General features: G+C 41.3%; 1 protein-coding gene across 12 annotated transcripts in view; it reads right to left on the reverse strand.

Annotated features, from left to right (window-relative positions):
* Window positions 1–355: 355 nt before the first annotated feature.
* SEMA6D (semaphorin 6D) overlaps window positions 356–12,083 on the reverse strand; it is a 579,833-nt gene continuing 568,105 nt past the window's right edge. For 4 of the 12 annotated variants that reach the window (XM_058737838.1, XM_058737837.1, XM_058737839.1 and 1 more), the window contains 11 exons: window positions 11,460–11,548; window positions 10,506–10,723; window positions 10,265–10,396; window positions 9,803–9,958; window positions 9,539–9,712; window positions 8,602–8,742; window positions 8,429–8,506; window positions 7,888–7,988; window positions 7,467–7,523; window positions 5,838–6,005; window positions 356–4,053 (listed from right to left, as the gene is read on the reverse strand). In XM_058737838.1, the coding sequence (XP_058593821.1) occupies window positions 2,765–4,053; window positions 5,838–6,005; window positions 7,467–7,523; window positions 7,888–7,988; window positions 8,429–8,506; window positions 8,602–8,742; window positions 9,539–9,712; window positions 9,803–9,958; window positions 10,265–10,396; window positions 10,506–10,723; window positions 11,460–11,548 (2,603 nt within the window). In that variant the 3' untranslated portion in view covers window positions 356–2,764. The remainder of the gene's footprint in view (window positions 4,054–5,837; window positions 6,006–7,466; window positions 7,524–7,887; window positions 7,989–8,428; window positions 8,507–8,601; window positions 8,743–9,538; window positions 9,713–9,802; window positions 9,959–10,264; window positions 10,397–10,505; window positions 10,724–11,459; window positions 11,549–12,083) is intronic. The other 8 variants (XM_058737841.1, XM_058737842.1, XM_058737843.1 and 5 more) reach the window with 8 other exon arrangements.

The following is a 12,083-nucleotide window of genomic DNA, read 5'->3' on the forward strand; positions in this document are numbered from 1 at the left end:
AGCTATGATTCTGGACTAAAATGACATTAAAATTTTCATGGGGGAATACAAATCACAGATTTAAAAAATGTCTGCTGAACTAGATACGCGGACAAGGTGAGTCACTGGTACGCCTGCCTCACGCATTTGACTGCTGATCAGCATAATTCATCTGGTTTTCTGACTCGTGTCTCAGTTTTTCAGTATCAGCTTTCCACAAAGAGAATGGTGGTATAACCATTACCAAATAGCAAACATTGCAGATAAGAATATTCTGGTACATTTTAAAAGAAACTCTCACTGGTGCTGATGGACTATAAAATATTTTTAAAACATGGTTAAGTCATAAATCTCTTCAATACCAAGAGGCAGGGTGTAATGATTTGTATATTTTATTTTGACTTTACATGCGGTGTTAAAAACCCAAAGTACATATTATTTACACATCCACAATACAAGTTTACAAGATATCTATACATGTTAAAGTACTCTATAAAACAGTATAGAGCCACTTCACTTTAGGGTTACTTTTTATGCCGTACCATTAAAAAAGATACAATCTGTGTTTACCTTTGCACAAATGGATAAAGCATTTAAAAATTAAATTAACAGGATAGAGACTAGATTTTATGTTAGAAATTTCAACATAAATACTGATCGAACTCACATTACAAACTACAAGGCAGCACAATGTTACAAAATGTTATCTGGGTTCACATAGAGTTACTGTTCCGTTTTCTGCACGCCGGGATTAATATCGGTAAGGTGAACTCAAACGCATTTGTTGGCGGTGGGCTGAGTAGTGTTTACCGTTGGTTGGTTTAATATACGATTAATCTGTAACATTTTAGTTGCAAAGCTGAAGTGTTTCGAGAACAGAAGTTCTAGATTTTGAGCTTCCACAGATCTCAGGGAATCACATTCTTTAGAAAGCAATATTCTCAAAGGAAAAGAATAACTCTATCAGTATTCTACAATCTGTATAAAAATGCTCTGGTCTTCTGCAACCCATCCTCCCCCAAGTCATATGTATCATCATTGTTATCCCAAGAAATCGGTTGAACTTATTTGTCTGACTTAAGTCAGGAGCATTCCTCTGCCTGGATACTTTCTAGATTAGGTTCAATAAACCATGGTGTGGTGTGCAGCATATTAACTGCATCAGGGTTACACATCATCAGCTGTAAGTGGCTTCTGCAAAACTACCAATAAATGACTCTATGGTTTCCACAGGTGTCACATTACCCAAGAAACCTCATTTGACTTCACATTATCACTGTTTCATCCTTAGGAAAGCAGGAGTGGAATGTTTATCATGGCAAAGGATGTAATGCTGCTATTTGAGTGGATTGTTTCACAATTAATTGTTCTAGGTTGTTTTAACGATTTTTTAAAAGTCTTTTCAGGTGCTGGTTGAAAAACATTTACAACTGGCACTCGGCAAATGATGTGCTCTACTGAAAACACTTGACATATTTTAGTACTTCTATCATTCTCATGAATAAGGCACAAAATGCACAGATTCAGGTAAACTCACATGTAATATTTACAGTATATTGTCATTACCTGCATGACTTCAAAGAAAACTCTCATATTAACACAACATAGACAACATGATTGCACCACTGTTCGGTTTTCATAGACACTCTCTGTTAGGCCAATTATAATCGCTTTCATACTTCCTTCCTCTGTCTTCTGTTTTGTTCATTTATCTTGGGGGTAGGAGGAGTTAAAGAAAGAGAAATTGTACTACATGGGAGAAACCAAACAACATCAAAATAAAACCTTATTAGTGTGTCCAAGGTTAAATACAGTGAGTCAGGCTTGGATTCACAGTGGACAGGTAAATTTTACTACTGAATACTGGTGGATAAATCAAGGATCCCTCTTAACATCTCTATCTCCTTAAGCTGGCAAGACTGTAATAGAAGTTTTAATGAATAGCAGCACAAAATTACTTAGAACTCTTACATTCTGGCATTGGGGACCATGTAAGTTAAGTTAATCATTTTGATGGTCAGATCAGCCTTGATTTTATTTCTTTCTCAAAGCTGAACCCAATGGACTGCTGTGGGAAGAAGTTATTGTCTCTTGTTCAGTCATGCGCAATGTAAACAAGTCCATAGCACAAAAAGATGCAATGGGCACCAGAACAAATCCTCATGGGTACAGAACACACACACGCACACACGCACGCACGCACGCACACACACATGCACACAGGCAACACAGTCCATTGGTGGCATGAAAAAAAATGCCACCCTTTGAAAAAAATGCTACAGTTTGGGTCAAAGACTGGAGTTTTAGCAAATTGGTAATCTACAAGTTCATTTCTTTGAGACATTACCATTGTTTTTTGACATTTGTGCAAGAGGCAAGGTGAATGCATACAATTAAAATGTTCACATTTAATGGGAAGACCACACATCATGGTAGTCTAAGTTGAACCCATTTTCAAGTATTTGCTCACAGACTCTTCTGAGTACTGTATCAGCTCTCTATACTGGTAAGGTAGCCCCCTGGGTGCTACACATCTCTTTAGCTTCAAACAAAAGAAATGGAATGACCAGCACCTTCCTTTGTTTTCAGGCAAGTACACAGAAGCTTTGCTGTAGTAGCTACATGTGGCAAGTTCTGATGTTGCCAAAGTTAGAAAGAGTTTCTTTGGCTACTTGGTTCTCTTAAAATACAAGGGAGTCTCTTGTCTTAAGGTACCCTTACAACATCATCCTCTCAACAACATGGACAGGATAAAGCCACACGGAGAATAGCACACACTTGAGGCCTAGTAAGTGTATTTGTTCAGTGGTCTGACAGATGTGGTTTGAGGAACAAAGGAAGGCTTTGGTGGCACATCAGGTTTTAAGGACGGTGTCCTCTTTAGTCCCGTCCTAGGAAGGGTGCCATTACTGGTATAGCTGCTCTGTCTGGAGAGGGAAGGCTGCAGATGAACACTCACTGGTGTTCCCTGAATATAGTCCACCTTTGCCCCTGTGGAGGTGGGCAGGTACCCTCCACGGTTCATACTCGGCTGTCTAGATAACAAAACACCATTTGGTGAGTTTAAGTTTTTAGGCATAGCAGATATAGAGTGCCTCTGGGAGGAATTTTTGTGATAACCCCTTTGTCTTTCCAGAGAAGTCATTGGGACTCCAGGAGTGGTGGGGACGTCCACTCGCTTGGTTGGGCTGTTTCTGGGGAGAGTTGAAGGAGGAGAGTACAGCGATGCTTCCCGGTTAGGGACCTTGGGTGGGACCTCAGACATAGGTCCCACAGGATCCAGCATTAGGGTCTGGTGGGCCATCTGGATGTCTCCCATGATGGCTTTGGGGTTGCTATTTGGGTCATTTAGATGCTTCAGGAGATCATTGAGGGTATTTCTGGAATCCACAGAACGCCGGTGATCTCTTTTGCTGGATGACTTTGTAAGCGGGTGGTCAATGTTCTGAAGCTTCTTTTCAGCTTTGTGAGCATTGGAGTTTGAGAAAGACGTGTTGTAGTCATGAGTGGCATTAGGAAGAACAATGGCACTGGGGATATGCCCATGACTTAATGGGGAATGGGGTGGTGGACTAGAAGGAAAAAACTGGGGGGTTTCTTTCCTTGAAGCCCCATGGCCGTGGGCCTTGTCTGAGTGGCTCTTCATGGCCTGCAGGGTCTTCTGGTGAAGCACAGGTGTAGACTCAGGCGTGGGGAGAGCAGCCAGTTCGGGAGGTTGGCCCCGATGGTCCATTACCATGGATTTGGTATCTCCACTGGGTGGCAGCTCTTTCCGACTGGTCAACAGGTTACTATACAATTTGGGAGAATCAATATTCTGTTGATATTCCTTGACTGGGCTGTCAAAGAGACCATTCAGTTTGGCAAAGCTTCCACTGGAGTCTGTGCACGACTGGGCAGATTCTGCATCTTTATGAATCTTTCTGTTTTTCCGAACGAACATGTCGCGATAGCAGTATACTGCCACCCCTGCAATGAACGCACCCAAAACAAAAGCAGCAAAGACACAGGTGATGAGGACATTCATGTGGACCATCTGGTTGGACTCTCCAGACTGGACTTCCCATCGTACACCTGCAACAGATACACAGGAAAAAAGTCTGAGTGAGGTGCTTCTTTCAGACAGTATCAGCCAGCAAATGGCTTCCTGTGAGCCAGCACTACCTTCACATGGTCCATATGCTTAGCTTGGAGGGTCAGGGAGACTCTAAAAGTCCACCTACACATTTTTCTTTAATCGCGATCGGATCCCCAGAGACATATAGGATTGCTGCAAATGCCAGGATAACTCTGATCTCCCACTGATTCCTACGTGCCTGTCTTTCCCCCCAAAATCTCTTGTAAGTAGTTATCTAACATCCAAAACTCCAAGGTTTTTTGTTTTTGTTTTTTTTGCCTAAAAATTAAGAGTTAGAAAGTAGGTATTTTCTAAATGGCCAACTTTAAATTCAAGAAATGTTTTGTCTCATGATTTTCTCCTAATTCATAAATCAGGATTAAAGGGCAACTGCTGGAATTAGGAAAACGTATGGATTGGCATGAATGTCCATTATGCTAAAATAATTAAGCAAATAAACTTATGCTATCTTAACTAGAATAAAGACACACAATTGGTTCACAAACTAAAAGCACCTGCTTGGTCACTGTTAGCTACAAATATGGACTTTCATGTTTACTTTGCTAATTTTTTTCATTCCACCTTCAGGTGAAGTACTCTTGAATTGCCTGCTATGAAAGAAATCCAGACAGTCTAAAGAAGTTTAATATGTATCAGTTAAGTAATATTATCCAATTGTCTTGAGTTATTTAAGAAATATTTAAGTTAGACCAGACGGAGAGTGAATTAGTTTATAATTATTGGGATTTTCAATGCAACCACAGACATCTAACAGTCAATCAAAGAAATGTTAGTTTAAGAGGTATCCAAGTCTGTTACATGCTATAAGCACAGTTATCCCAGTATAAGGTAAGTCAGAAGAATTCTGAAGATTCTGTTGTTTTAGGTTAGTACTAAGGCCTTTGGTCATTAGTTGTTTTTAATCACTGTTCGGGATTATGGCATTCAGTGTCATTGGAAAAGACAAAGAAGGAAAAGCAGAAAGAAATGATATTACTAAGGAAAACAAAACAGAAAGAATGATTATAAAATTGCTTACAATGGAAACATATAAAACCCAAATCAACAGATGTAAATCATAAATGACAATGCACTGGCATAAAAACTGATTGGAAACCTGATACCATAGTTTACTAAGCACCAAAGAATAGATTTTTTTTCCCCCAGAGTAAGATGTCTAATAAGCTACCTCATCCAGGCAACTGTTGTATAACTGCTTCTATTAAGGGCAGAAAATGATAGTTAGGGACAAGTGCTCTGTTATGTTTTATTGCTTGTGACATTCAAGCAACTTACTAGCACCTCATATATCCTTTTCATATTGCATTCGGAATTGAAGTTAAACAGAAGGCTGGGAAAGGCTTTTAGACAAAACATCTGATATCAGGATATTTGCAATTAATGAGTTTTGTGTTTTGATGTTGTTGGGGTGGCCCTGGAAATTCTCTGCCATTGAGCAGACTCTCAGTGTCTTCGGGCAGAAACCAACACAGATGAGATTGTCTGAGTGGCTACGTCATCACCTCTTTCTTTCACAGCTTCCCACCTCTTTCATCTGTGGAGGAATGCACTCCGATACAAGCACAGAAAGCAGAGCGAGGCAGCCAGCGGAGGTGGCGTGAACAACAGCAGGGCTCTGTTTTGGTTCACCTCTGGGAAACCCTAAGTCCACTAGCTCCTCAGAGATATCAGGAATCAGGTTTCCACTCAGCGAGAGATGAGTTCCCTGGTGAGGCCTTACCCTTTGGGATACCTGATAAAGGATCAGTAAAATCAGAAGTGTTTGGGTCATCTTGAACTACAAATTTCCGGGAGCTCGTCAGTTTAGGTCTCCAGGTATCAATCACTTTAGGTGTAATTTCTGGGATACTTGCCATTGTGGTAACAGATGATGAAGATACCTCCATGTCTGTGGTGGCAAACAGATTTTTATTAACGTGGGTAGATTTTTTTTTCTGACTGGTCTGTTGCATTTTTAAGTAAAGTTTAAGTCAATTTTATGAGAAATCCTATTCTATGATTTCATAAAAACACATCCAAAGAGACTACACCAAATTGCTTTCTTGCAAGGGAAAAGGAAAAACTAAAAATGAACAAAAAAGACGTATTAAGCAGATTTCAAAATTAAAGACATTCAAAACACTCCTACTGAAGCCCCTCAGGTGATTAATGACCCTCATGGAATGGGTAACACAAATCCCAGAGATTAATTGCTTTTTTCTCGTTATTTTGTGAGACAGCATCATTTCCTTTCTTTTTGTGTATATGTTTAAAAGCATTTCCATGGACTGTTAGAGATGTATCCTTCACTGGGGAACCTACAGTGTAACTCCATCAGGAAACACCTGGTTATGTCCGTGTCAACACTTGGGTTTTGACCTGATAAAGCAGGTTGCTCTGCTTTACCACGGACTCCCCATCCATCTGTGCACTGAGGCCTCACACCATCCATGGTAAAGCACCGAAGCACGGATGAACCTTGCCTGTACCCTTCAAAATGCTCGGGGAATTTATTCCAAAGAATTAGCAGCAACTCATGCAAAAGAAATGGCATTCATAAGCCAGATAAGGATGTTCTGATACATAAGACCTGCCATCCTTTTCTCCCTTCTGAAGAATGAAACTGCTGTGAGTTTTGGAAGCAGCAATCGGACCAGAAGGAACTTAACCTCTTAGCACGTGTGTTACTGATTTCCACAAAGTAGCTTTGCCCTCAGAATGTAAGCATACGGTTTTAGATTAAAACTCTGGAGACCCCCGTTCAGAGTGGCACGATGGTCACAGACGAAGGCTCCAGAACAGATACAGACAGCGGGTCGTTGAACACCTTAATACATCAGATACCGGCTTCCTTCAACAGGAGCCTTTTTCACAACACTGAGACCACAACATTCAAAGATTCCCGGGATCCCCACAAACCATTCAAAAAAGATGTCTAAAATGTATAAATACACATTTTGGGGAAATGTGTATTTGTTTACTGGGTCTTAGGAAAGGTAAGGAAAGAAGGGGAAAATAATGAAATTCTGCCATCCATTGGATATAGATGGCCAGAGGGAACATCCACAATGCACAAGGGTGAGAGAGAAGGAAGCTCAGGTGGGCAGGCGTGCAGCTGGAATGCAGTCTATGTGAATCCATTTGATTTTTCGTAGGGGATGTGCCTTGGTCAATGATGAACTGTTAACATGCTACACAGAGGTGGAGTGCTGAGTAAGAAAAAGTCTTTCAGTACCATCAGTGGGATTATGAGTCAAAGCAGAAACATGAAGGGCTGCCAAACTGCGCAAAAGGAGGGGAGAAGGGGCTGAAAATGCTGAACTGAAGGAAAGAAAAGGTTGTTAATTCAAAAAAATTAAAAAAAACTAACCAGATGTTGGACCGCCAAATATTTTGTAATCTGGTGTAGTTGAAGTAGGCAAAATTTCTAAAAGAATTAAAGGAACAAGTAATCAGTAAAAAGTAACCAAAAGAAAGCAAAAATTTATGAATTCCAATTAACTAAAAAAGTCAAAAGAAAAGACTATAAATAAAAAGATTAACCTACTGGTTAGACTACCTTTCTCTAGATTTTCTACCAAATTGTAAATGGTGAAGGAAAAAAAAAAAAAAAAAGGTAAGACTCTTCTCTAATGTATCCCCATGACCAAACAGCTCAGCTTTTGCGAAGTTTAAGTTAAATGCTATGTGGTTATGTGTCCTGAGTCATTAAAAGGCTGATTGTAAAATAATGTTCACGTGCAAATGTGGTTAAAAGAATTGCCAGGAGGGAAAGGAAGATCCGGTCTTACCGTGGCAGTCCCCTAGGTGGGCCGTGTTGCCGTATTCTGTGTCTTGTTCATATCCTCCAGCACTGTGGTTATGGAAAGCAAAGAAGTCTTCGGTTAACAGCCTTCATAGGGACACAAGTGACAACCAGAGCAGAATCAAGAACACAGACTGATTAGTAGGAAAAAATGGACATTTCAACACAGCTTGCTAAAACGAGGATTCCTGTTCAACATCTGGCCACTAAAATGTTTAAGACAGGGGAGAGAATTGTTTTTTCTCTCCATCCATTTCTCTTAGGCTACTGTCTACAATCTCCCTTCCTTCTTACAACTCCCGATTTTCTTGTTTATTTCTCCCATAAAAAAGAAAGAAAGAAAGAAAGAAAGAAAGAAAGAAAGAAAGAAAGAAAGAAAGAAAGAAAAGAAAATGAAGAAAAGAAAGGAAGAAAAAAAACAAAAGTAGTATTATCGGAATTTTTCTAACATTTCTAGCTTTAGAGACCCTAGAGAAGACAGAGGCAGCTCTCAGAAGCTCTCAGCTAATGTAACAAAACATACTTACAGCATCCCTGGGGTCACTCTGCCACAAGCCCCCTGGCTTAACCAGCCACAGTATGGGTCCCGAGATGCAATACAAGACCTATATAAAAACAAACAGAACATAACTTGGATTTTCTCATCATTGAAGGTCAAGATGCTGCAAGACTCATGATAAGTAAAGAACCCTCAGCTTACTTTTTACAGGATCCATAACGCTCACAGCGACTGAGGGGGAGGCGAATAACGCAGCTAGAGAACGCCACATACACAGCATGATGATCTTTATCCAACTGTAATGAGATGACCTTTCTGTCCTCCTCATTCTCAGCATTACACCTATATTTTGGGATGCATTTTGAAGCCATATGTTTAGTAAATCAAAAGCTACATGAAATGTACAAGACAAGTGGGGTTTGGTTGTGCAATTACTAAGAGCTGAGGTATCTTAAGGAATATTCCCGGTAGCAAACCAGGTAGGTACAGAGTTTGGGAAGTAATAAATCTGTGGTTCAACTTCTGATGCTCTGCACGGTTGGTTCAATTTCAGGTTGGACAAAGAGTTTTTTTTAAGATCGCTTTCTTATTCTGGTGACCGAAGGGAACTATGTTTGTGAAGACCACATTGGACTACAGGGAAGAAAAAGGACAGTGTTTCAATGCACTTAAATTTCGCTGCGCTAGATGTTTCTGGGTCTCTCTTTAGTCTCCTTTGCTCCATCTCCATCACCTATTTCTTCTTTGTTTTAGTGGCCATTATTTTTTTATATCTGAGGTTGGAAGAGTGGTATTGCGTGTGTGTGTGTGTGCATACTACTAGCTACTGTCTGCAGCAGGTGACGTCCTGAAACATACCTGAAGGTGTCAGGGGTGGTGCTAACATGTTCTCATTGCCCACAGGTGAACAACATGGGGTGAGTTATTTTAAACTCGTCAACTGTCCACCATTTTAGCCCCAGTGGACTCAGGAAGCACAACAAACTCAGGATTTATTTCAGGGAGGGGGAAAAAACCCCAAAACACTTAATATGCCAAACCACTGCTAATTTCAAGGACTAAAAGGAAATTGCTGGATGAAACACACACCGGAAAGCTTTGAGCAGTGCTGAAAAGCATTCTCGTAAAATACACCTACTTTGCGTGGTTGTACGCTTCAATCTCTTCCAGTAATATGCTGTCATTCAAAGAGAAAGGACTGGTCTTTGCCAAAACTTTAAGCACCACGCCAGCTTCAGAGCCAACAAAGATGACTGTATAGTTCCGGTGGGGCCCAGCAGAATGGTCAACAGCGATGGCCGTCAGTCTGTACCTGCCAGAGGAGGTGTGCCAAGTCAAAGGGGAGGCCGACAGGAAGAGAGGGCCTTTGAGGGCGGTGGGCTGCTGTTTCCTGCAGTCTTACCTGATCCGAGTCTTTGTGAACCAGGGCTCATCGGCGATGGGTGGGACGGCAGAGTCCATTAGCGGGTGGGATTTGATGAAGGACAGGGTTTCATCAGGGAAATCAATGGAAGTTTTATAGGCTTCAGCAAGGCCATGCTTTGCACAACAGCCAGGCCTGAAAGGAAAACAGTGTGTTTTTTCCCCTCACAAACTATCTAAGGAATAAGTGTCCATTCTGAAAGAAGAGGCCAAGGAAGAAAGGAGAATGAGCGAAACCAAGGAGCATCGCTATCTCCCTGCACTCACTGGATTCTCTACACTCACCCCTGCAGGGCTATGTTTACTGACTTTGTCTGCAGTGCTGCCCAGGGACCCCATCCTGGCATGGGAGGTTGGCCCCCTCTGCTCTCTGAGGATGGCTGCTTCCAGTGACCAGAGGGTTTTGTTAAAGACAAAAACACTTTCTGTCTTTTTTCTTTACCTTGGCTTTGGTACTTTGTCTTCAGGGACTGCTGTCCAAACAGAATCTGGGGTTTTCTGTTCTTTAAACCGTCCTTTGAATACTTTTTCAATGTCATCCATGCTAAATGCACACACTGCAGAACCAGGAATGCTGAAAAGGGGGAAACCATCAGGAAAACCATCAGGCAATCATAGGCCCACTCTTGGGTCCCTTAGGCAAGCACAGAACAGCTTTTGAAGTGCCAGGGATCTGTCCTCACCTGTTGAGCTGTGTGGTAAACACCCCGACCACAGTGGGGATGCCATTGATTTGTATTATGTCTGTGATAGACTGCAGGACATCAAAGTAGAAAAACGAATCTCCGGGGACAGAACAGTTAAGCCGAGCCTTCAGAAATGAAGTCCAGTGTTTCTCCAGGACCCGCTGGGAGCCACCCATGTCATTTTTACATATGCGGGCCACACGGGAATAGACAGCCTACCCAAGGGACAAAAGCAAAGCAACAGGGTTATGAGCTTGGAGGGGGAATGGAAACAAAAAGCTGCAATTTAAGGGAGGGACACAGAAATGCTAAAGATATGTCTGGCTGCAAAGAATCTAGCAATCTTCTCTCTAGGGATTTGTACAGTTAGAATGTAAAACTAGTTTTACCTGTAAGGAAAAAAAAAGGCCATTTCCCTGTTCTGCCAAACAAGCTCCCCAAGAAGCGAGCTCTGGAAATGCCTGAGTGAATGCAAACCATTCCCACACTTTGCCTCCCACCCTGTTTCTTGTATTGTTAATGAAATGTACCATCCTTAAACTTGGCATAACGACGTCGTGATACTTTCAAATTACATGGGCTTCTGCTGAAGCACTCAAAATTGAAAAGTGGCCTCTACTTTCCATTCTGTCTTTTGACTCTGACAAAGAATAAACTACCAACAGATTTCTAAAGTGTTAAAGAAGCATCCATAGCTCAAGGGTGCCTGAAGAACACTCTCTGTAGTGACAGAAAAAATGAAACCTTCTCAAGGCCCAAGGCTGCTGTTCTCACTCTGGTCGTTGTTCAGGTGTTTTCCAGCAATTATTCTCATGATAAGCAACTCACTTCTTTGCACTTGACCCTAAATGCACTGAGTGCTGGAAAATACACAGAGAGCATAACTCTACCGAAGCGGGCTCGATTCCACGCAGGGCAAGTCCATAAGATGAGTCAAGTGCATATACTTGCCTTGCCTAAATTATTATGTTCCACAGCAATTTCTCGGAAGAAGAAATACACATAGTTTCCATATTCTATGGCATGAAGAAAATGTGGCTCTGAAAGAAAAATTGAAAACAAACTGGTTTCTAAAGGATACTCCAATTCGCATAAGACCCCAACTGCTAGGCATGACTGACAGATACTGCATGGCTATATACAAGCCAATGTGAATTTCAATACACAGTGAGCTCCAGGAGTGCCAGTATGGGGGTGTGGAAGCTTCAAGGAACCCAGAGTCTTTAATGTCAGCTAATGGACTGTAAAAAGCCTACAGGAACTGAACTACAGCAAAGGTCTTTGTTTTAACAGATTTATTCATTAACCTATTTAACTGGGGAAGAAAACTCCTTACACTGAGAATAAAAAAGTCTTGATATCTGGACTCCAAAGAACAAGACGGATCTGCAGATATGAACTAATTGATTCTCACTACTAACTCTGCAGGATAGGTAGGTGGGTGTGGACCAGGAGCATATGTGCACTTAGAGGTAGGCACTTTGGCACACAGAAATGAGATCTCTCTTTTTTGAAGTCACTAGTATAAAATCGTAGATGAATCTACTTTCCCAACATGGCTACTAGTCTCCTCTT

This window comes from Neofelis nebulosa, chromosome 7, assembly GCF_028018385.1.
Source record: "Neofelis nebulosa isolate mNeoNeb1 chromosome 7, mNeoNeb1.pri, whole genome shotgun sequence".
NCBI classification, from domain to species: domain Eukaryota; kingdom Metazoa; phylum Chordata; class Mammalia; order Carnivora; family Felidae; genus Neofelis; species Neofelis nebulosa.